Source organism: Pelophylax lessonae (assembly GCF_965119305.1).
Source record: "Pelophylax lessonae genome assembly, chromosome: 6".
In the NCBI taxonomy this organism is placed as follows: Eukaryota; Metazoa; Chordata; class Amphibia; order Anura; family Ranidae; genus Pelophylax; species Pelophylax lessonae.
Window position 1 is genome coordinate 270,495,102 of NC_138773.1, and position 26,501 is coordinate 270,521,602.

The 26,501-nt window shown below is 40.6% G+C and overlaps 1 protein-coding gene across 19 annotated transcripts in view; it reads left to right on the top strand.

The window, feature by feature from the left end:
* The window catches only part of BAZ2B (bromodomain adjacent to zinc finger domain 2B), a 427,534-nt gene that overhangs the window by 290,957 nt on the left and 110,076 nt on the right, over nt 1–26,501 (top strand). For all 19 annotated transcript variants that reach the window (XM_082260072.1, XM_082260076.1, XM_082260068.1 and 16 more), the window contains one exon: nt 16,634–16,813. In XM_082260072.1, the coding sequence (XP_082116198.1) occupies nt 16,634–16,813 (180 nt within the window). The remainder of the gene's footprint in view (nt 1–16,633; nt 16,814–26,501) is intronic.

Sequence of the window (26,501 nt, forward strand, 5' to 3'; positions counted from 1 at the left end):
TGTGACCGGCGGACATCGGGTCCGCCGGTCACACGCCCGGACTCCTCTGTGAACGAGCCGAGGCGGGCGCGCGCTCGCCCGCTATTGGCTCAAAACCCGGTGACAGGCTAGCGACGTAGATCTACGTCACTCTGCCTGGCCGGGGCTGACTGCCGCAGTAAATATACTGTGCGCAGTCGGCAAGCGGTTTATTTCCTCTTCTCAATAGAGAATAAAATCAGTTCCTCTAATCTTTCCTTATAGCTGAGCTCCTCCTTGCCTCTGATCAGATTGGTTGCTCTTCTCTGCACTTTCTTCAGTTCCCAGCTATCCTTTTAGAGAACTGGTACCCAAAACTGAACTGCATATTCCAGATGAGGTCTTACTAATTATTTGTACAGCGGCAAAATGGTATCTTTCTGTCTGGTGTCCTTGCCTCTCTTAATACAATAAAGTACTCTGCTTGCTTTGGAAACCACAGCTTGGCAGTGCATGCTATTATTAAACCCTATGATCTACCAGAACCCCCAGATCCTTCTCCACTATAGATTCCCCCAGTTGTACTCCCCCTAGTATATATGATGCATGCATATTCTTAGCCCCTAAGTGCATAACTTTACATTTAACAACATTAAACCTCATTTGCCACATAGTTGCCCAATGAAATAGTGCATTGAGGTTGGCTTGTAAGTTGTAAGTAAAAGACATCCTGTAAGGAAGTGTTTTATAACAGAAAGTTAAAAATATTGGAGTTTTTTTTTTTTTTCAAAATTGTCACTTTTTTCTTTGTAAAATAAAAAACCCAGTGGTGATCAAATACCACCAAAGGAAAGCCCAATTTGTGTAGAAAAAAATTATATAAATGTCATTGGCGTTCAGTGTTGTATGACGGCGCAATTGTCAGTTAAAGTAGCACAGTGCTATAGATTACAAGTGTTGCACAACCTTGGAAAGAAGGGGCTATCAGTACCTAATTGTTCCAGATATTTTGTAATGGGACAGTTTTTTCTAAACATAGATGGCGTCAGTCAAAGGCTCCTACAGGGCATTATCTCATTTAGTGTTTCGTGGGTGCAGGGCCCCTTATCCTCTCACTGGGTCTATGCAAGCTATTGTCAGAGTGTGGGAAGTGACTGGGAGAGCTTAAATTAAGTAGGACAGAATGGTATCCCTGTATTTACCACTGTGGAAGAATCCTCAGCTAACCCATTTCTTTTCTTACCCTGATCCCATTATTTGAACAAGGTTTGGGATCAAGACGGTGGCTGCATTGGTAGGGAATGGAGCGCTCCTGTTATTTGATGCACTAAAACTTCTATGTTGTTGTTGTTGTTCAGTAGATTAGCCGTGTCCGACTCTTTGTGACCTCATAGACCATAGTGCGCTAGACTTTTCTCCACTGCCTCCCGGAGCTTGTTTATCTTCATGATCATTGTTTCGATGATGCTATATATCCATCTTGTTTTCTGTCATCTTCTTCTCCTGTTTCCTTCCATGTTTCCCAGCATCAGGGTCTTTTCCAATGAGTTCTCGCTTTACAGTAGGTAGCCAAAGTATTCGAGTTTCAGCTTCAGGATCTGTCCTTCCAGTCAATATTCAGGGTTTATTTCCTTCAGAATTGACTGGTTTGATCTTCTTGCCGTCCAAGGGTCTTTCAAGAGTCTTCTTCAACACCATATTTAAAAGCATCAATCGTTCGGCATTCGGCCTTCCTTATGGTCCAACTTTCACAGCCATAGGTTAATAATGGGAAATACCATAGCTTTGATTATATGGGACTTTGTCAGTAGGTTGATGTCTCTGCTTTTTATATGTTGTCTAGGTTTGCCATTGCTTTCATCCCAAGAAGCAAGCATCTCTCAATTTCATGGCTATTGCATAGATTTTATTTCCCCCTGCTAAACTAGTGAGGATGTTTCCCACATATTCATCAAACTGCTGGAGGTGTAACTTTGCTGGAGTAGGTTGCATAGTAGGTGCACCAATTCAGCAGTTTTGGTCAGAGGTTGTAAACTGTGTTTAGATGGCCACAACAATTAATATCAACTATTATTGGGCCTGGTTGACCCACTAGCACCCAAAAAGGTGATCTGTTTGCTACTTACCCTACTTCTCTATTATGCACGCAAAATCATAATTTTGTCATGGAAGAAACTGGTAGCCCCTACTATTTTTGCTTGGAAGGCACTGGTAAATAAAGCATTACCATTGTTTAAGGCTACATATATTAGTAGAGGTGTACCAACTAAATTTCAAAATATGTGGGGAGGTTGAATCTATGACAAATCCACTGCATCAGATTGATTTTCTATATAGTAGAGGTTCTTGTGGAGGAAATGGTACTGAGCATTTGAGGATCCTTGTGAGCGCCTAGGATATTTGATGTCTATACCTTAAGAGAACTGTTATTTGGAGATGTAAGTGCTTATGTTGCCATTTCTTTAAATGACTATGTCACAATATTATATAAGAGCTGCATTGTCCGCTGGTGCTGATGCATTGTAGTGCTGTATGTTGAATATTTCAAGTTTGTATGTTGCATATGAAAAAAACAAATGAGAATTAAAAATAAATAAATAAATAAAGCAGCACAGTGCTGAATAACAAAAATGGATCTGGTCGTGAAGGGGGTAAAACCTTCCGGAGGTCTAGAGGTTTGTGAATACTTTTGTTCACAGAGTTCCTAAAAAATCTTCATGGTGATTTATAAGGGTGCAGTGAGCTTTAAATAGCTGTTCCATTATAAAAGATCCCTTATACTACCCTGTGACAAAATATGGCTGCTCATAGGCAAGAAAAAGCAAAACCCGCAAGAAAAAAAAACATTTAAACCAGCCTATCAAAAATAATGATTACACACACACATTATTTGATGGGTTAAACACTTGTTTAATTAGATGGTTGTAAATCAGGGGAATACTTACCTTATTTCCCCGCGCCCACAGGCTTCCTCCCCACTGGATGACTAGGGTTCATTTTCCAGGAATGGAGGAGAACACTGGCTCCTGGAATGTGGGCAGTCCCTCGATGAACAAGGTAAGTATTCCTCTAATTTTAACCCCCACCTCCATATAATAAACAAGCATTTAACTACCTTACACCTCCCCTGTATTTAGTCTTCAGTAGGGGGGGGGGGGGGCACAATACTTATTTTTAAATGCTGACTGGAGTTTAGCTTTAATGTGATAGTACACAAATAATCATTCTATAGACAAGAAAGAATACTAATAAAAAAAACTACCCTAATTACACCCATCACTTTGAAAAAAAAACTTCTTAATTTAAAATAAATTGAGTTTTTTTTTTTTTTTTTTTTGCAAAACAAAATTTCACCCAATCAGCTTAGTGAGCAAAATTGAGAGAGTTTTGCTTTGGTAACATTTAGCTGACGGCGAAATTGTTAATTTTGCAATAAAATCAATTTTGCCGAAATCACTCCACTCATCTCTACTGAACAAATTTCTTTTCACATTACACTCACCAGTCCTTTCTCCACAGATCTGCGCTTAGTGGTGTAACCCTTTAAATTACAAGCACTAAATATGCCAGTAGAAGAGTGTGTAAACCCTAAGAATGAATATACGTTCGATAAATGCAAACTGCCCATTGTTCTCAACTGTCTCTAAGAATTATAGAACCCCCCCCCCCCCATGTTATGGAGAAGAGCAGAAGGGAAGGTTATTATAATCTTGTTCTAAGATGACAATGCTGCCTCTCTATCTCTATAGATACAGTACAGTGAGTGACCGTTGCCACCCTAGACAGGAAGTGTGAAAATGAAGGCTACAAACCTTAAAAGAAAACAAATGAAGCCACCACATCTAAGGAATAGTAAGCGGCATTAATAGGTTTTTTGTCTTGGGCTGTAAGACATTATCTGTCAACAGAAAAAGGACTGCTCAGCCATCCAGACATTCAGATTTGTAGCAAACAAACATGTGTTTGTGTGCTCTACAGATGCCCTTGAAGCTAGCCCTTCCTCAATAGTGGGGAACATAAAATCTAATCAATGGATCGCCCCAACTGCAAGAGAACAATTGAGGGCATGTAGGGGTATGCCTCCACTGTAAGTAATTGAAAGCAATTGTAAATAAATAAGATCTCTTTAGTCTACCATGAGCTTTAGCGGTCAAGCATTTTATCAGTTCATGCTAGAAGTGACTTTCTGGGTAACCGCGCTTTGTAAAGAAATTGACATTTCGGACGGGTAATGAGTGATTGCTCTGCGATATAAAGCTGATTTCCTCAGCTGAATTCAGAGATAAACCTGATACGTGTTGGCTTGCTGTAGTGTATTCATCTGTACTCCAACAAATAATTTATGAGTTCACAAAGAAGAGATTCTTTAATGCAATGCAGCCAATGTGACCTCAGATTCTGTTCTCGCACACCATTTAATGGGCCTACAATTTCCATGCAGGAGGGTTTCAGCAGATTCAGTCACCTTTAAAATAACCTGGTATTTGTATGCGGTGAGAATTGATGTTTTCCTGTCCTTTAGCTCTATCGAGTGACTGCATATTGGTTAATTAAGTATACGTGTATGACTAATGATGCCATTTAAATTCTATACACATAAAGATCAAAGCAAAGCAACGGCAAACTTGTGACAAATTATGACAGAGCTTCTTAGCGTTCCGAAGTACATTGCAATCGTGTAAATGTTTATTTTAAAGACCAGAGTGTTCCTAAATTGTGTGTCTGTTAAAGGCCAGTCCATCTCTAACTGGTGTTTTAGTTTAAGGTGGTCATTGGTTGCATGTATCATCTAACAGATCTCTAGGAGGCTTCAGCAGCAAGATGATATCATGACCGATATGACCAAATGAGGTGACATTCAGATGTCTGAGGATGGCTCCTGAGCTAGCCAGTGGCTGTTGAGGGACCGAATAGACTGTCAGACAACAACCCTCACCTACCCATGGCTTGGGATACTTTTCCTTCCACTGATACAAGACACTATTCCTTCCACTGACACCAACAATGGGGAGAAATTCCTGGTGGTGACATTAAAAAGGGGGCACTATTCCTAAAGTTAATGATATGGATCTATTCCTCCCACTGACATCAACAATGGGTCACTATTCCTCCCACTGACACCAATAATGGGACACTATTACCCCCAATGATACCAATGATGGGGCACCTTCTCCCCCCCCCCACTACTACCAAAATTCCTCCAACTAGTACCAAGGATGGGGCATTATTCCTCCCACTGACATCAAAGATGGGACACTATTCCTCACACTGACATCAACAATGGGGCGCTATTCCTCACCCTAATACCAAAGACACATTGTTTATTCCCATGGACTCCAGGACAATTTCTACTCCCACTGGCTACAGTCCAGCCCCCCTAAAGTCTGACGGATGGTAAACTGCTTTGATTAGAAAGTTTAGACACCCCTGTTCTAAAATGTAAGGTTGGCTTTGAGACTGAGCCCTCACAACCAATGGGTGGAGTTTGGAATTTTGAGCAAAAGATTTTCAATGTGAATATGTGAACTGGATTGATTTAGCTTGTATGTGCTTTAAACTGAGACTTCAGAAAAAGCAGACACACCTTAGCTGAGTACTTTCACCACACTTCACAGGAAGCAAATATTGCAAATTGTTTCATTGGAAGAAACTGACATTTTATATGGTAAAGATGAAGTCGATAAACCATTATTATTATTATTATTATACAGGATTTATATAGCGCCAACAGTTTGCGCAGCGCTTTACAACATGAGGGCAGACAATACAAATCAGAGGGCCATGCTCGTTAGAGCTTACAATCTATAAGAGAGGGTCAAGTGAAACATAAGGAAATAACTGTGGGGGATGAGCTGATGGAGAAAAAAAAAAAATACAGTTGTTAGGTGTGGGTAGGATAGGCTTCTCTGAAGAGGAGGGTTTTCAGGGATCCTCTAAAAGCTATTATAGTAGGAGATAGTTGGAAAGATTAGGGTAAGGAATTCCATAGGATTGGAGAGGCTCTGAAAAAGTCCTGGAGGATATTTGGATATCTTTTACATATGTGGGCAAACTACTTGGGTGATTTCAGAGACTCACCTTCCTAGGAAAATATCCTTGGATTAATTACTAAACAAACATTGACAGGAAAGTAGGAAGTTACAGTTCATTTTAAATTAAATGTATTTACCAATAAGCTATACAATATTCCAACATTGCAGATAGTAGAAATTTTGGAATATAAGTCACAGCAATGTACATGGACTAGATGTCTAAATAAAATGATTGCTCATTCATGTCATGGTACAGTCTGCTCAATCCAAAACCATACACAGATCTGCATGACACTGCAGGATACTGAAACCGGTTTGGCACAAGATTCAAAGTTTTATTTTAATCCTTGAAGAATGCTTGCACACACCCTAACTCCTTTTATATCCAACCAAGTTTGATAATTTGACTTTTGACTTTTTGCCTTGTGCTTTCTGCCCTATGAGAGCTTCCTTATGCCTGTTATCAATGTTGTCTGCAGACATAAGGATTTCTACCTATTAGTTTTATGTTTAAAAAAATACATCCTTAAAATCTATTTCGAAGTACAAGCTAATAGCTTCTAGTTTTTCTGCATAGAGGAGCAAAAGGTAAATCTAGAAGGATGTCAGGGGTGCCTTCTTTTATATGATGCTGGAATATGTTGCAGTACTGCTGTTCTTGCTAAATGGATACACACGTATCACAATGTTAGGTTTGTGGAATGAAAAAAAGCACATAATGCTTTGTGACACAGAGCTCTTTTTACTTCTTTACTGTTTAAGATTTTTAAAATTCTTTATAGAAAGTATTACCACCGTGTATAGATGTTCATGAGTTTCAAATGAACATGTGGTGTGATGCTGTCATGCATATAAATTAAGGGCTACATGTTTTGAATAAGTTTACTGATTTGCTGCAAAGTGTTAAATATATGATGATGATGATACGTTTTTTTATATAACGTAAAAGAAATATGTCATAAATTAGCTTTTCAGTGAACGCAGAGAGTTCAGAGCACTGTGCAGCATTACAGGCCTACTCAGATCGTCCAGAGCACTGTGCAGCATTACAGGCCTCCTCAGATTGTCCAGAGCACTGCATATTACAGGCCTCCTCAGATCGTCCAGAGCACTGTGCAGCATTACAGGCCTCCTCAGATTGTCCAGAGCACTGCACATTACAGGCCTCCTCACACCACTATCCAGAGCACTGCACATTACAGGCCTCCTCAGATTGTCCAGAGCACTGCACATTACAGGCCTCCTCAGATTGTCCAGAGCACTGCACATTACAGGCCTCATGAGACCACTGTCCAGAGCACTGCACATTACAGGCCTCATCAGATTGTCCAGAGCACTGCACATTACAGGCCTCATGAGACCACTGTCCAGAGCACTGCACATTACAGGCCTCATCAGATTGTACATAGCACTGCACATTACAGGCCTCCTCAGACCACTGTCCATAGCACTGCACATTACAGGCCTCCTCAGACCACTGTCCATAGCACTGCACATTACAGTGCATTGAGTACATTGTACATTGCGTGCATTGAGGCTTAAATTACTGACCAAAAATGCAGATTTTCCTATTTTGTTCTTACTGAAAATGCACAGCGCTTGTTTACCCGCCTGTGTGCATAGGCCCATTACAATTAATGGGCTGTATTTAAGCTCAAAAAGCTGTACCGAGCTTTTTCAAGCCGCGAGATGCTCAAACAGGAGTATCGTGTGCAAGAGGCCTAACAAAACGTGTTTTTTCTTATAACGGCTAAATCTGTGTCTGTGTAGTTTGTTCAAACCTTAGTACCATAAATAAAGGACCCTAATACCTACATATAAAAAGAGGGGGGGGGGTATTTACAACAATATAAATATATAAATATAGATATATATATACATTTATATATATATATATATATATATACAGTATATATACTGTATATTTACACAAACCTGTATTGCCTTTCATTTCTGTTTGAAATTGAAAAGGTTGTTTTACATGGTGAGAGTTCATGTATACAACTTGGCAGAAGTGGCTCCCATATTTCTATCCTGGCAGGTTGACTTTATGGTAATGCAAAGAACACTTTCAGATAATTATTACTTCTCAAAGAGATCACAGTACTTCTCCTGATGATTTATTCTATGTTCTTTCTCTCCAGAAGGCCAGCATCATCTTTGTTAGGGTATTATGCAGGGTCAGTTACTAATTTCTGGAATGGGATAGTCACATTGTTACATAGTTGGTTGGGTTGAATAAAGACACCAGTACACCTAGTTGAATCTGAGATACCATGTCAATTCTAATATTGCCGCCCCACCCCCCCCCCCCCCCCCCAACACTGTATCACATCTTGTGAACTAGAATATTACAATTCTACCTAAAGAGTGATCACTGGGAGGGGCAGACTGAGGAAACGTGTTTCTTGGAGCACACTGACATAATTGTTCCCCCGCAATGCTTCACTCTGGTGTAGGTACAGTCATTTGAATGGAGCTCAAGGGCTGCTTTTTAATAATAGCATGTTGCAAGTAGGGGCAACACTACAGATCCTATGGCCCTATACAGTGCCGGTGCCGGTGTTGCTACCCATCAGATTGTGCAGCGGAAGTGTCGTTCAAACGAAAAACCACTTACTGCGCAGGCGCAATGACAGGTAGCAGTAATCTGATAGAACAGCCGTAATCTGATAAAACACCCATGTGGACATCTTAGTACACCTAGCTACTTCTTTCATTTCAGAGTAATTTTAGTAATAAAGTGAGCGTAAATAAATAAACATAGATATCTGTGATGCTGTATGGATGTTTAATTATGAAAGCATAAAGTGTTAGCGATAAGCAGTGCAGGGTGTACCAACACTGCCCTCGCCACCTTCCTATTGCTAGTGTCCAGCTTCTTTCAAATTGTAACATCCAAAGAGCATCACAGATGTCAATACACTATATTTATTTATGTAATATACTTGATTGCTAAAAATACTCAGAATTAAAGACGAAGCTGGGTTTAGTATGATGTCTGCATGGTGGTTCTATCATTACTGCTACCTGTCAGATCATGACGTATTGGAACGCATGGTGGAATGCATTGGGCATGAGCAGTAAGTGTTTTTTGGTCCGAAAGTCACTTCCGTTGCACAATTGGATGGGTAGCAGCATTCTGATAGAACACCGGGACAAGATCATACAGTGCCCAGGGCAAAGATGCCAAACTGCGCTCTCTCTCCCCCCTTCATTAGGCGGGAGCTTAATAAGGAAGAGTGAAATCACAGCCTGCGCCTCCTCTCCTTGCCACTTCGAGTGCTGAGCTGACAGAAGTAGAGATCATGCTGTCACTACTCCTGAAAGTCCTAAAATAGAAAGAACTTATAGCGGCCATCATCGCTACAATACATGCTGCATCCAGGGCAGCCGTCACTTCTGCCCATCCTTTGTCCCGGCCCTGGCCCTGGCCCTATAGCATTGCATGCCCCCTCCCTTGTTAGAGTCATGAGCAAGTCTCTAACAAGAGCAAAGTTGCAGTGGTGAGTCTACAGCAAGAGCTCTGCAATTCTACAGCATGAAATTCCTCCACAGTGACCCCTGTGGTGGGATGACTATTGTACAACATAACTGAACCAGAACTTGCAGAAAGTTTGCAAAGAAAGTTGATCTGGAGTCATGCAATGCAGACTTGCTGCAATTGTGCAACAAACTTGTGAAGTCTGGCAAGTCTAGCAATAGCTTGGCAAGTCATTTTTAAACTTGCAGCTAAATTTCTTTCTATCTGGGTTAGTAGCCATCTGGACTTCTATGGCTATGGTTAGTTGTTTTACAGTGTGTTATGTAATCAGCCCACTCATATGTTCTCATTAAACCTTCTATAACCGACATCTCCAATTGTTTTACTGTGATGGTTTAGCTATTCTTCTATAGATTTTTTTTTTTTACTTGTATTCTCTCCCCGCCAGAGCAGTGGCTGTTCTATCTACTGTCTAACCTCCCAGTTGATAACACTCAAAAAACTGTCAAAACTGTCAGGAATAAAGAATAATGCAAGGCTTTGTTAAATGACAAATTCAGATATTTATGCCAGTTCTGTTTAAAAATACATTTAGGGCCCATTTACAATGCTCTGGGCCATTTCAGTGGGTTAAATAATTAATTAGGAATGGTCTGCCAACATATGGCAATAACCTGAATGTTGGACATGACCCATTTTTTTTAACCTAGAGTAGAGAAACCCAGGACATGTGTGTTGTGGTGCGCTACAGTGCGGGTGCCTGCCATTTTACCAGTATTTGGGATCTTTCAGAATGAATGGCACCACAACATAGGTCCTTTTGATTTTTATAATTAAAGGAATGTGTAATTTGCTTAATGGCATTTTTTTTGTCTGCCTGGAGTTCAGCTTTATCTTTTTCAATGTTTTTTTTTTTTTTTCTGAAGGTTCACTTATCTATTAAGATTAAGTGCAAAGATCATTTTGGATGTGCAAAGTTTTCAAACCTAGGGTTGCTGAGGGTTCGTGAATTTTGCACATGTAGATGGATGTATACCTTATTAAATAAATCAACATACTTTTTTTTTCCTTCCTCTTGCAAGGTGGACTGGTACTTTCCTTACATTTAGCTTTACACTCTGACACTTTGACCCTCTGCTTTTTTACTGGTGCTTTTAGAGTTGCTTTCTGGTTTGTGGGTTTTTCTTGCGACCCCAGTGGCTCATAGGTTTTTGGCCAGGTCTCCTCGCGTTCCTCCCTGTGGTCATTCAAGGATGTGTTTTATGATTTTATACATTGTTCTATTATGGCTATTCTGACAGCATACTGTACCACATTGTAATAGGTAAATACCCACCTTCCTTTAACCACTTCTGGACCGGAAGGATTTGCCCCCTTAATGGCCAGGCCATCTTTTGCGATTCGGCACTGCCTTATTTTTAAGGGACAGTTGCGCGTTTGTGCGACGCTGTACCTAAATAAAAATTATGTCCTTTTTTTCCCACAAATAGAGCTTTCTTTTGGTGGTATTTGATCACCTCTGCGATTTTTATTTTTTGCGCTATAAACAAAAATAGAGCGACAATTCTAAAAAAAAACAATATTTTTCACATTCTGCTTTATATAATTCCCCCCCAAAAATTGTAAGAATCTAAATTTTTTAAAATTTTAGGCCAATTTGTTGTCTGCCACATATTTTTGGTAAAGAAAAATCGCAATAAGCTTATTTTGATTGTTTTGAGCAAAAGTTATCGCGTCTACAAACATACGGGAAAGATTTATGTCATTTTAATTGTTTTTTTTTTTTACTAGTTATGGCGGCGATCTGCGATTTTTAGAGGGACTGCCACATTGCGGTGGACAGATCGGACTCCTAACTGACATTTTTGACACTTTTGAGGGGACCAGTGACATTACTACAGTAATCAGTGCTAAAAATATGCACTGTTACTGTAATAATGCCATTGGCAAGGAAGGGGTTAACCCAGGGGCGATCAAAGGGTTAAATGTGTACATAGGGACGTGTTTCTAACTGTGGGGGGCGTGGCTTCTGAAATGACCATAGAGACCTGTGATCCTATGTAGAAGGACCACAGAAGCTCTGTGATCATTCTAGAGAGAAGAACGGTCAGCTGTGTTTACAACAGCTGACCGTTCTTCTCTCTCAGCGGGGAATGATCGTGGGTGGCAGGCAGCAATCGGAACCGCCTGACCCGTGCATCAGAGTCCCCGCTGCCGAGTGGGGGAGGGAGCGCGCTGCTGGAGGCGTGTGCTCGCCCCCTAGCTGCAGGCGCGTGACTGCAGCGGTTCGTGCAGGAGGGCCAGCCTGCCGCAGTATTTCTGCGGTCTGAAAGCAGTTAAATGACAACTCTATGTTATATTTATCTATTATATCTAGTTTTATGTTTCTATTATACAGTATATTTCCTTTCTGTAGTGGACAGTATCTCATAGAAGTGAGTACACCCCTCACATTTTTGTAAATATTTTATTATATATTTTCATGTGACAACACTGAAGAAATGACACTTTGCTACAATGTAAAGTAGTGAGTATACAGCTTGTCATTTCTTCAGTGTTGTCACATAAAAATATATAATAAAATATTTACAAAAATGTGAGGGGTGTACTTACTTCTGTGAGATACTGTATCTTGACCTCTGAAGAAGAGCAGAGATTTACCGTTCTTGAAACGCGTTGGGTATCTACATTTTGGGAACTAACTCAAGTTGTGACCCACATTTGGTGGGGATATTGTATATCAAACATAAACTATGTATTGTATAGCCTTTGTATCTAAGCTATTAAATGTTTTTATCTTGAATGTTTTTTGTCAATAATAAAGCTTTTTTACTTTTAAGTGTCGGCTCACATATATATATTTATAAGGAATGCATTGCTAGAGAGTAAATGTATTCGATGCACCACATCCCTAAGTAGTAATCAAGAGCAAATGGATGGGGTAATGGGACTTTAAAGGTGCCAATAAATATATAATGATGGAGAAAAAATAATTTTTTGTAAAAAATACAAATATTTTTTATTGAAAAATACAAAGACAATACTTTTAATACATATAAAAGCAACAAGAAAGCACTTGATTATGTCTGCTCAACATGTTTCACCATCTTCAAATGGCTTCTTCAGGAGTCTGACGAACATCTTTCACAAGTGAACATTCTACATACAATGAAAAATATTATGAAAGTATCAAGGAAGCATACACATGTAATTATATTATATTTAAAGAGCAATTAATGAATATACACCATGGTAGGATCCATGAAATTTGCAAAAAGCAAAAAGGGGAGAGAGGCATACCTCAATGAGGTATGCCTCTCTCCCATTGTCTTGGTATTTTTCAATAAAAAATATTTGTATTTTTTACAAAAAATGATTTTTTTCTCCATTATTATATATTTATTGGCTCCTTTAAACTCATATATATATATATATATATATATATATATATATATATATATATATATATAAACCCTGCGAATCCACTGCGAATTCCCGCATCACATTCAAATTGCAGGCAGTTCACACGGCCATATGTGAATCGCTGGGGGTGTCAATGCAAAGTTAACAACACCTCCAGATCAGTTTGCATATCGCAGTGCAAACTGTCAGTTCGGACATGAATTGGATCGCATTGGTGTGAACCACCATGCAATCTAAATTCTGCTGCGGACCCAAAAATGGGTCCTGTGCGTGTTGTGTCCGAATCCGATGCAAATTCAGCCATACAATCTGTGATTTTCAGAGCAGTGCGTTTTGAATCACATGTGATGTCTGTCATCGCACTGATGTTAACCTGGGACTTATAATACATGACACCATTTTGAGTTATATTTTTCACATAACCCTGTTGCCGTTAAAATTCCCACTATTGAGGGTTCCTTTTCATTGCTTGTACATCCTCTAGGATAGTGCAAAGAACAATTTGGATGCGCAAAGTTTTCTAACTTCCAGTTGCTGAGGGTTCGTGCACTTTGCACATGGAGATGGATGTATACCTTAATAAATAAATTGACATACTGTACTTTTTTTTTTTCCCTTACTCTTGGCAATTGCAAGGTGCGCTGTTATTTTCCTTACATTTAGCTTTATACTCGTGCAAGATCGTTATTGTTATTTCGCCAGAATGTCACTGGAGCAGGCCCCATGTTGTTTAAGTAATTTTATTTTGCCTGTTTGCATGGATTTAGACCCAGCATAACAAATGTATTTATTAAATCTGCCTATATCGTGCGGCTGCTGGGGACGGTTCTCCAGTGTAACATCTCAGCAGAAACTGTTTTTTTTTTCTCTCTTTTTTTGCTGCGCCGTCTCATTGTACCATTTCCTGGGGACATTTTATCTACTATGCAAACTATAAATTACAGCTGCAGAGAGAGAGAGAGAGGGAGAGAGAGAGAGCTATACAGGAATACAGCAAAGATGAAAGCTAATTGCTAAGTTAAGTAGGTATTTTCTTTGTCACCATAAATGTATAACTAGCATTATCGGTAATGCTCTGTAATGTGGGCAGATGGACGCAAGTATTAAGGGTCTCTGGCATAATTAGTGTTGTTTTGCAAGGATTCAGCCCATGCAAAGACCTTTGTCTAGACAAGCTGTAAAAACTGCAGTACAAAAGGCAGGAAAGGATGAGCTTATTGTATCGGAAAAAAAGCTCAATTGATCTTTTTTATATTTAGCATTTGGGACACGAAAGATTGCACAGAGACGTAAAGCCGTATGATATGATTTTATTTCAGTGTTATGCGTTTTAACTGCTTTACTTGTGTGTGGATCCCGCTGTAATAATTTTCAGGCAGATGAAATCCTGCTGTCTTTAGCTATGTACAGTATATGCAAAAATGTAATAAAAATAAAAAATGATATATTTAAAAAAAAAAGCATGATGCTATTGTGTCACCAGGTTAAACAAACTGTCACAAAGCAGGACATTACTGCTACACTCACCTGTCTCTGCTGCCATACCTCAGAGCAATGATCGCTTTACTTTTAACCCACTTCCAGGTGGGTCCAATGCCCGATCCCCTGCTGCTGGCCCTTTATCACTACAAGACACAGTAGTTACATAGTGGTCAATGGAGGGAACCACAGAGTGTTGTGGGGGACACAGGCATTCAACATACCCAAAAGTGTCAAATATGGAGATTTTTCAGACAGCCGAAGCTCTTGAACAGAGTAAGGATCAGAGTAATGGGAAGTTGGGAGACTGGGTGTAAATTCTTGCTATTTGTATGGCCTGCTTTGTGAGAGATTTCTAACTCAGGGACAAAGTCCCTCTAAAGGAAATGATAAAATAAAAAATGTAAGGAGGGTTCCATTGCTGGCCTCCTTCTCAAAATGCTACTGTCCTAGTTGTAGAATATATAACAGTATTACTTCTGCGCTAAGGTACGGCACCAGTCCTTATGAGAAGACTCTCTCTAAATTACAGTTGTCTCCAGCATGCAACTCAGGTCACAGTCTTCTAGAAAACAGTATCTCTCCTGCGCTCGAGTGGTGTGAGGAAAGGTAAATGATCTGGGTGATTATTTAGCCACAAATGGAGCGGTCTTGCTGCCCACCTTAGGACCAAGGGTATCCAAAAAGCACTACAAGAAAACGAGAGAAGGGAGCACCGACCTTGTGCATTACCACTAAAAAAGTTGATTAAAATCAAAGAAGGTAGCGTACAATATACTCACAAACATAGGATATGTACAAGCATGTAGGAAATAGGGACTGCTCGCTTCCAGGACACTTCTCTACTGCTGGAAAGCGTGATGGCGTCCTCACAACCTTGTATGGCTGGTTGTGAGGACCATACATGGTTGTGAGGACGCCATCACTTTATCCAGCAGTAGCGAAGTGTCCTGGAAGCGAGCAGTCCCTATTTCCTACATGCTTGTACATATCCTATGTTTGTGAGTATATTGTACGCTACCTTCTTTGATTTTAATCAACTTTTTTAGTGGTAATGGACAAGATTGGTGCACCCTTCTCTTGTCGTTTTCTTACAGTCTTCTAGAATCCATTTGGCCTTGCTGCCCACATCTGGCTGCGGGATCAATGACCTGAAACAGCACAAAGGTCAGAGAAATAAAAGTACAGTCAGAATTCCCAGCATGCATATTTACTCAGAGACAGTTACTTCAAGCACTGAAACCAATGGAGTGTGCCAGCCAGGGGATTTGTATTTTCAGAAAGAGAGCTTAGCAGGGGCAGTCACTGTGTTTCTTTAAAATAAAGAACTGTTAAAACCATGAAAGAATAGGGTATTTTGAGATAGAACATTGTTTTTAGAATAGTTATAAGTCACAACCATTGTGCCGCACTAGTAAGCAAGAAGCAGTGCCTGCGTGGGTAATAATAAGAAATGTAGTGACTTAGGGCCCTTTCGCACTGATACACTTTTGATGCATTCGTATTGACTTACAATGGGAGGTGCCTTTTATGTTCATTTTTGAAAAACTGCACCAAAGATGCAGCATGCAGGACTTTTCAAAGGGCAGCATAACTGCAGTGTGAACTGTTACATAAGATTAGTTTTCACGCGCTTTTGTCGTGTTGCGCAAGCACACCAGTGAGAAAGGGGCCATAAGGTATCAATAATGGGTTTATTGACCATTTATCTATCAGGATGTTCTCCATGGTTATATAGTGCAGTAACTGCCTGCCACATGTTTGCTGGATCCTATCCTCACACCTGGAATTTCAATTCTTCTGTGGGAAATCCTGGTCTCATGAATATTCTCTGTGTTTATAAAACAGCAAACGTTACAGCCCACAATACCAAGGGGTCTTATGACATAATTTGCCTATGGATTTCCATGCACATCCCGCAATGTTTGCTTCTACACTCTGCCCGCACACATTTCTGAGAGAGCTGTTCACTTTTGGAGTATATTAGCTCTCTGCACCCACAGCTAGGGAAATTTAGAACTTCTTTGAGCTTTCAGAGCAGATTGCCAACAATTGTAGGTGAATAAAGGAGGTAAGTGTTCCCATGTTTGCGTGCTTGTCATAAATATGCCCCTATGTGTGCTATAGATAAAATACTTGAAACAGCACAATCTGGCAAAAATCAATGCTATAATTACATTTCAATGCTCACCATATATGGCTCTAAATCTCAGATCCCATGCCTAGTAATCTAATATGCTTGTGTTTGTTCTTGCAGGACACTTGTTTAGAGCTTCTGGAGATCAGCCGTTCAATCTGTCCAGTGCCTTTCCAATGATCACCCACCCAGTCTTCGGCCTACACGCAGCCAGCTCAGGACACTCAGAATTTGGTGGTTTGGGAACGCTTGGAACACCCACAGCCTTAGCAGCACATCCCCAGTTAGCACATTTTCCAGGTAAAATCTGCAAATAAGCATCATTTTATTTGTAATTGCGCACTGGTCTGCACGTTTTCCAGTTGCATGTAGAGCATGCCGTAATCTGTAGTTCTTAGCCTTGCAAAACATTTGTAAGCTGACAATGCTGCAAAATAGCAGCCACCAGCAGAGACCTATTTACAGACCTAAGAGGTGTGCATTTGCTCTTTGACTTTTAGAAATCTCAGTGTTTATTTAGGCAATTTGACATACACACCATACAATTCTCCTGTGCTTGATGGTCGACCCCAAGGAGGTTCTACTCTAGGCTCTCCATCCAGATAAAATCAGATAACTGCCACCTTGCTGCCCCCACAAGACTGGGTGACAGAAATTAGGAAATAAACAGAGGGCGCACCGGCCTAATGCATTATCCCTAATGTAATACGTTCGCCATCCATCCAGCGTGTCAGATCAGATGGGATCGGATGAAAATGGACAGGCTCTCTGTTTTTATCTGATCTCCCCATAGAGGAGAGTGGGACTCTGACAGGTCCACCCCTGCACAGTGAGCAGAGACGGACCTGTCATCCACCTGCTCAGTGGGGATCCATGGGGCGATCCCCACTGAGCAAGCAGAGTCCGACCAAACCGATCTGCGCCCATGTGAAAGGAGCCTTAGTCTTACACGGTTGTAGAGGATTCACTCCTGTGCTAAAATTGCTTAGCCTGATTTCAGTACACACTGTGAGCTCCTTGCAATGTGCATTAGAAGTTGGAGCAATCCTGACAGAGCCCATGTCATTTCCTGGCTGGAGGGTGTCCAGTATCATCTAGCTCTTTCCTCCCCAGCTAACTGTCTCTGGCCCACCCCTTTCATTCATTGGATTTTAGGGCTGGTTCACACTAGCTACACGGGAATTCCATTTTCATGTGCGGGATGGTGTCGATGCTGAGGGGGCAGAGCTTTGCATTATTACAATCATTGTGTCACATTGTGACAGAGAACTGTAGAGTGGTACATTTTTCCACACGTCTAATTGTTTGCATCTGCCTCTTGCATTCTAGTGTGAAAGGAGCACATAGGAAAAAAAATGCTTTTTGTGTGCCCTTGTGGAGTCCATTGTTTCTCTAGTGCAGAAAAACCTTGATCTCCACAGAAGTGTGAATGGGGTCTTAGTGCTTTCAATGGTACCCGGAGAGGTCTGAATGCAAATGCAATCTGCCTAGGAACTCCCACTTCTCCAGACTAACATCCACCCATCTACGTCACTTGCATCAGGGCTAAGTGCTCTTGAGAGGGGTGCTGAGGCAGACTATCAGCTGTATTTAAGCAAAGCTCTAAATACTGCTCTGGGTGCTGAACAGGATTATTCAGCATGGCTGCACCCAGAGGGAATTCATTTATTGCTAAATAGCAAATCTAAAGTGGAACTGAAGATCTGCTGAAAGAAACAATGAGCAGACGGGTTTTTATTGCAGAAGAGACATGCACTGTGTCTTCTGCAATAAAATGCCCCTACTTGCTCGCTGCCTTCTCTGGCTGTGTAAACTGAGCTATGCATGCGCAACTCACCTTATAGTTCCGATGACTTGCTCTTGTGCGTGCGCAGGAGTGATGTCATCCCTTTGCAGTCAATGAAGAGGCCCAAATACCAAATGCTTGCGCTGCCAAGGGACTGTTGGAAAGGTAGGTATTCACACTTTAGTTCTGCCTTAAAGTGACCCTTCAGGGTGTCAACAAAATGACACTACCCTGAAAAGAAAGCAGCTTTATGCATACCTACCCATTAGGTTGTTTGCTAAAACCTAGCTGAGCCTGGATCTGATTCCACATTTTCAGGTGTGAGAATAGTGTGTCTTCCTCTGGCCACTGTGGTTTCTCCCACCCACTTCTTTATCATTATTGTGACCACATTGGTCAGTGGGGAAACCAAGTGTTTGACCAGTCCAAGGAATGAAATTGGATCAGCAGCAGGAGCTCTGTGACAGAGTGAAGTTATAGTAATCAGAATGACAGACAGGTACCCTATATTATCTATGTCATTGTCTTGTTTTGTGCACTGGTGCACAGTCATGTTGGAACAGGAAGGAGCCATCCCCAAACTGTTCCCACAAAGATGGGAGAATGAAATTGTTTAAAATGTCTTGGTATGCTGACACCCTCAGAGTTCCCTTCACTGGAACTAAGGGGCCAAGTCCAACCCCTGAAAAACAACCCCACACCATAATCACCCCTCTACCAAATGATTTGGACCAGTGCAAAAAGCAAGGTCTATAAAGACATGGATGAGCGAGTTTGAGGTGGAGGAACTTGACTTGCCTGAACAGAGTCCGGACCTCAAATTCATGTGGGTGTAAAGGCAGGCGTCCCAATACTTTTGGGAATATGGTGTATAAATAAAACGACTTTCTTTTCAGGGTAGTATGCATGGTGCTGTTTTTACCCCTTGATAATGGTCACTTTAGAGGTTGCATCAGACATTTTTTACACAGGTGTTTTTGTTTGTGAAAGATTCCTTTTTAAGGAAAACTGCCACAAAGGAAGGAAGAGGTCATGGCAAGTAGGAGGGCAGCCATTGCTGACATTCCTCTAAAAATACTGTACACCTGACTGTCTCTGACTCCAGTACTTTCTATGATATGGATTTAATCACATTAGGCAATTTGTGACTCTCCCCATCTTAGTAAAACTGAAATTCACAGGGTGGCTATTAAGCTGCAGCGTGTCAGATGCTGCTGGGAGTTGTATTTCCTCAAAACCTGCAATACCAAATTTGACCAAGGAAGTTTCAGGCCTACAGAGCCATCTTCCATAATATAACTTTAAATCTTCACTAATATAGTATTAAACTAGAAATATATCTACAGACCTGGCCTGTAAGAATGAAAATGTGTTTTCCTTCCACTGGATCAGCCTGCATATCAGAACACCTATAATGAAATTCCATCCATCGCAGGCAGGGTACACAGCCTAGATCATTGTCAGGAGCATGAAAATTTCAGTGCCTTGTTACCCTGGAGAAGTCTATTTTTTTGCATCCTTTGAGACAGCTTATTTTTGTTTGATAAGTTATATAAGAAAGTTATGTTATCCAGCGAGTAGTTGTGCTACCTCTGAGGGCATATTATGTTGTGCCATGGGCACCCCAGAGGTTTAACACATACAATCTCCGAAGCTATCCGATCTCCAGCTGTTGTTTCCACTTATTTTAGCCTCTTTGGAGAAAATGAATGGTACTTGTTACTGTAGTTCTCCAAAGACATTTGAAATCATTGACTATGTACTGCCCTGTAGGGAGTCATTGTACATACTGTAATCTACAGCGCCTTTCCGTTAGGCTTAGTGCGCTCGCTGGAGCTGTGCTGTCTATACTCATGCTCCATTATACCGGCTGAAAACCTCCAAGGCTTCTCATCTAATACTGAGCTCTGATCAGCAAGTCATTCATTGCCTACTTAAGCAACAAAAAAAATTGCTATGGAAATTGTGATCTCGCTGTCCACATGCTGAATAAAGAAAGCACTCAGGCTCTATTAGAGTGTCACAAATCACAAGCCATTCTAATGTATTCATTTCTGGAAAATCAGCAGGAAACTCACTTTGATGTAATAATAAAAAAAAAAATGCTTGCTCATCACACCGACTCCATGTAAACGGTACTTGCATTGATGAAGTTAATGGACATGTTTTAAAGAACAGCTATAAATCTAAATCTGTTTAATCTATCTATCTATCTATCTATCTATCTATCTATCTATCTATCTATCTATCTATCTATCTATCTATCTATCTATCTATCTATCTATCTATCTATCTATCTATCTATCTATCTATCTATCTATCTATCTATCTATCTATCTATCTACCTATCTATCTATTTATCTATCTACTTTTGTCTTTCTTGCTTGGGAGGTGGAAAATTATCATGCTGAGGTACCAAAATTAAAAATGGCCAGTTCTTACGACTTCAAAGGAAAAAAAAATCTGCTCCACATAAACCACAGCCTTGCCTGAACTTCAAAATACACTCAAAATAGAATATAGTCCAAAGAGCAGCTCACAAAACTCAGAAGGTGTATAGAAGTATTGAAGCCATCTAGCAGCATCTAGACACATTTTTCACCTAAAGGTGGTTACCCATAAGGCTGTGCAATTCTCAGGACAGTTTTACCACAATTGCCACCATCTTTGGAAATATAGGGGGAGAGTTACTAAAATTGGAGCACTCACAATCTAATGCAGCTGTGCATGATAGCTAATCAGCTTTTAACTTCTGCTCTTTCAATAAAAGTGTTATTAAACCCAGGAACCTGCATTTACTATATCTGGTCTCCCACAGTACACAGAACATGGAAGTGCAATTATTTTACTAAATATAAACTTCTAAATACCTTTTCTTATCAGCAGTTAGAGCAGTCTTGGTACTTGTCTCAGTGTCCAGCCAAGCACTGGTTAAAGCTTGTAGGAGGAGTTTTTTGACTGCCCTATCAGACTGCAGGACCCCTTACCCTCTGTCTGGACCCTCTGTTGCTATAGACTCTCTGTAGCAATGCACACCAAACTGAGCATGTGCAGCCTGACTCCATAGACTCTGTGTTATAAGGAAATTATCAGGGGACAGTAGAAGGAGGGGAGGATCTGTGCATATAGGATCAAACAGCCTTTTTTTACACAATGGGGACGATTAACTCCTTAGGTTCCACAGTGAGTATAACAAGCATGCTTTAACCTTCCTAGCGGTATTCCCGAGCGTGACTCGGGGTTAGATTTTAGAGCCAAAAGCGGTAACCCCGAGCCACACTCGGGGTAGCGCTAGGAAGATCGCTGGATCCTGGTAGAGGTTTTACTTACCTTTTCTCCGGGATCCAGCGAAGAATGCGGGCGGTATGCGGCGGCGGAGCTTCCTCCCGATCGTCTGCGAGCCCCGACTTCCGTCTCCGGCGACGTGGAACCGGCGGCAAATTCAAATGTAAACACACCAAACACACTGATACCATTCAAAATAAAAAAAAATCACATTACATTGCCCCCCAGTGCCCTTTCCTGCAGTTTTACTGTACTTTTTATGTATATATAGATATATATATATATATATATATATATATATATATATATATATATATATATATATATATTTTTATATATATATATATATATATATATATAATATATGTATACATAGTATATGTATACATACATATATATATATACATATATATAATATATATATAATAAATGTATACAGTTGGTTTGGGCTGCTCATTCACAAGAATTACATGCAAAATAATGGTACCGCTTTCAGCACCTAAAATCCAAAAGAATCATACCGCCAGGAAGGTTAAGGCATATACAGACTGATTTTACTGATGTTGGGTTTAGTAACACTTTAAGCCTTGACAATAAAACCTGGAAGCTGATTGGTTTCCGTGCAGAGCTGAACCAGATTTTGCACTCTCCAGTTTTGATAAAAATCCCCCAAAAGTGTAAAAAAGAGAATAGAGCTCTAAAAAAAATAGAGGCAATATGGCAAGAATGTAGAATAGCCTACCTTTTTTGTTTTATTGGGGAGGAGTTTTAATGTCATACCGTTGCCCAAAGCATACACGTCTTTATTTACACCTATTAATGTGGGACTTCATTTCATAGCATGGGGCAAAGAGCAACATGGTATGGAAATTATATTAGATTACTTCTGGTGCTTGGCCTCAGAATGAAACAAGTATAATGGCATAAGATTTTGGTAGATGTTTTCCCCTTACAGCAGAACTAAACTCTTTCCATAAACGTTGCCTGTTTAGTACTGTTCTATAGTAGGCCTCTACAGATAGATAGGAACCGCTGTTTGTTTGCTTTTTTCATTTTTTTTTTTCATTTTATGGCCTCTATTTACGCATTCGGGTCTAGGCCAGAATGACATTGTCGGTCCTGCCTGCAGAGTCTTGGGATATTTTCCTCATACATTCTAGGAGTCTTCCTATGTTTTTTTTTTTTTTTAATCCTATGAGATTTCTGTACACAGTGGAGGAAACTCTAAAGTTTGCTGATCATACCCCTTGAAATTTTCCACATTATAACCAAAAACGTAAATTAATTGTATTGGGATTGTATGTGATAGACCAACACAAAGTGGCACATAAGTGTAAGGTGGATGGAAAATGATGAATGGTTTTCAAAATTTGTTACAAATAAATATCTGATAAGTGTGGGGTGCATTTGTATTCAGCCACCCTGAGTCAATAATTTGTAGACCCACCTTTCACTGCAATTACAGCTACAAGTCTTTTTCGGTATGTCTCTACCAGTTTTACACATTTAAACTAGAGATCAACCGATTATCTGCAAAGCCGATATATCGAAGGGCCGATATGCACTTTCCCCAACATATCGGAATCGGCCACCAAGGTGACCGATATTGCCGATATTTCAGGTGGGTGCTTGTACCGGAGTGATGCCTGCAGCTAGAGGCATCACCCCGGTACTGGCGTTCATAGCAGACGGTCAGCTGTCTTGCAACGACAACCGATGTGGTTGAGAAGCCACTCTGCTGTCATTACAACCTCCTCCCCCCCCCCCCCCCACGGCCGCCTTCCGCGGCTCTCCTTGCCCAGCCTGTCAGTTTAGGTGAACGGTGTGTCTTAGTATGTTTGCAGTTTTGCTGTACCCTTTCCATTTTGGATGATGGATTGAACAGTGCTCCGTAAGATGTTCAAAGCCTGGGATATTTTTTTATAACCTAACCCTGCTCTAAACTTCTCCACAACTTTATCCCTGACCCGTCTGGTGTGTTCCATGGACTTCATGATCCTGTTTGTTCACTAAGATTCTCTAACAAACCTCTGAGGGTTTCACAGAACAGCTGTATTTATACTGAGATTAAATTGTACACAGTTGGGCTCTCTTTACTAATTAGGTGACTTCTGAAGGCAATTGGTTCCACTAGATTTTAGTTAGGGGTATCAGAGTAAAGGGGGCTAAATACAAATGCACACCACACTTTTCAGATATTTATTTGGGAAAAATGTTTGAAAGACATTTATCGATTTCGTTCCACTTCACAATTATGTGCCACTTTGTGTTGGTCTATCACATAAAATCCCAATGAAATACATTTATGTTTTTGGTTGTAACATGACAAAACGTGGAAAATTTAAAGGGGTATGAATACTTTTTCAAGGCACTGTACAGCCTTAACAGAGCCACTGGAAATGCACTCTCACACTGCTAGGATTTGTATTTACAGTATGTGTTGTTATAGAGGCAATGTAAGCTACCTTCAGCCTACTTTGTAATTACTAAGGCAACATGTAAACAAAAAGGAAGTCCGCATACGCAAGATGTTACAGCACATCATAACAGTAAGGGTGGATGGCTTCAAGGAAGTTATGGTTAGGTGAATCATCTGCCCTTACTAAAGATGGCTGTATGTATTAATACTGGGAAGGGGGGTTAGAAATGCACTATTCTTATAAAATAAAGCATGCATGCGTGGAAAGCTTGCTGGCTTTAATTTGAATGTAAAAGATCAATAAAATGGTTCAAAACTCATAAACTCAAAACACTGCTAGAATGCCACTGTGTACTTCAACAGCCGGCTCACATAACTGCTGCAGGGTGCTGGCCCGGCAGTAGAGCATGCCTCGCTCAGTTGTGAACATTCTAAGTGAAAGTGTAGGAAACGGGACCGCACACTGTTGAATGTGAACCACGATAACAAAGATCCAAAGACTGGCTTCAGCTCAATTTCCTCTCATCTGACATGCCTCTCCCATACATTTTCCCCAAGTGGGGCTTCATTTTAGAGGTCTCTATAATTAGGCCCTACTGAGGTGAAATGCAATAGCAGGTGTGTCTGATGGGAGGAGATTGAACTGAAGCTAGTCTATGGATCTCTGTTAGTGGGGGTTCACATTCAACAGTGTACGTTCCCCTTTCCTACACTTGATGAATAATATTTTATTTTGTTTATCCGATACTAAGATCCAGTTTAGTTCCACTTTAATTTGAAACACAGGTCATTGTATTTTTTCATTTTAGCTTATTAGAGCATTGAAAAGTGTGATGTCTTAGAACAGCCTTTCTCAACCTTTTCAACACAGAGGAACCCTTGAAATAACCTTCAGGTCTCAGGGAACCCCTGCTAAAAATCACTATGCTATTAACTCATGATACAATAGCGTGATGGTCAGTGGGAAGAGTGCTCCTTAAAATTTGTGGTCATTGGGAAGAATTACCCCCTTACATATAGCTAAAAAGATCAATGGTGTCACTGGGAACTCACCTGAGAGGCAGTATTTACTCATTGCTCAAGGAATCCCTAGTAACCTCTGGAGGAACCCTAGGGTTCCGTGGCACCCTGGTTAACCACTTTACGTCTGCTCTCATTGCTGCTACTGCAGCAATGTGGCTCGTTATCATCTAGCGATGTAGTACTACGTCGCTGGACTCCTCCCCTTCTGGGCGGCGTTCGCGCGCCGCCGGAGGCTCGCTCCCGCTGTTTTCAGTCACATCGGGAGTCGGGCCAGGGGAGGAGCGGCTCTTCCCCGATCATCGGGGAATCTAGTTTGGAGATCCGCTCGCTTGTGTAAACAAAGCGGGCGGATCTCCTAAGTGACAAGGAGTGACAGATTGCAGTGTTCAGCATAGCTGAACATGCGATCCCTCCTTGTGTCACTCAGTCACCTCCCCCCCCACACATTAGTAAGCACCAGGCATACATTAACCCCTCCCTCTCCAATAAAATTAACCCCTTCTCTGCCAGTGTCATTTTTACAGTAACAGTGCATATATATAGCACTGATTACTGCAGTAATGTCACTGGTACTCCCAAAAGTGTCAAAAATGTCAGTCAGGGGTCCGATCTGTCCGCCGCAATGTCGCAGTCCCGCAAAAAAAATCGCAGATCATCGCCATTACGCGTTTAAAAAAAACACCAAAAATTACAGAAATCTTTCCCTTTGTTAGTAAATGCAATAACTTTTGCGCAAACCAATCAAAATACGCTTATTGTGATTTTTTTTACCAAACATAGGTAACAGAAAACAAATTGGCCAAAAATTTAAAAAAAATTAGATTTTTACATTTTTTAGGGGGGGAATTTCATATAAAAAAATTTTAAAAATATTGTTATTTTTTCAAAATAAACGCTCTTTTTTTGTTTATAGCACAAAAAGTAAAAATCGCACAGGTGATCAAATACCACCAAAAGAAAGCTCTGTTTGTGGGAAAAATAGGACTTAAATTTCCTTTGGGTACGGCGTTGCACGACCGCGCAATTGTCAGTTAAATTCGCACAGCGCCGAATCGCAAAAAGTGGCCCAGACGTAAGACAGCAAAATCCTCCAGTGGTAAAGTGGTTAAGAAACCCTATCTTAGAACCTTCATGAAAGGCATTTGAAATCTCAGCATTAGCACTCTCCATGTTTCTCTCTAGAGGTGTGCTTTAGTTGTTTCTGCTATTGTACTGGTAATAAAGGTGAAAGTGCTGTGACGGCAGTGCAGCTGGAACAGATGGGGTAGTAGATGGTGGAATGTGTCAAATAAGACTTGGCACAACTTATCATAAATTACTATAAGTTCTGCACATGCACAAAGATTGACCAGATGGTACCAGGGCATATATATGCAGAAAGCAACGGTGTCTAAAAGTTGTTCCAGGTTGTGTATTACATAAGTCTGTGCCTACCCCTGGATCTAACCATGAAAAATACAGTCATTCCAGAAAGG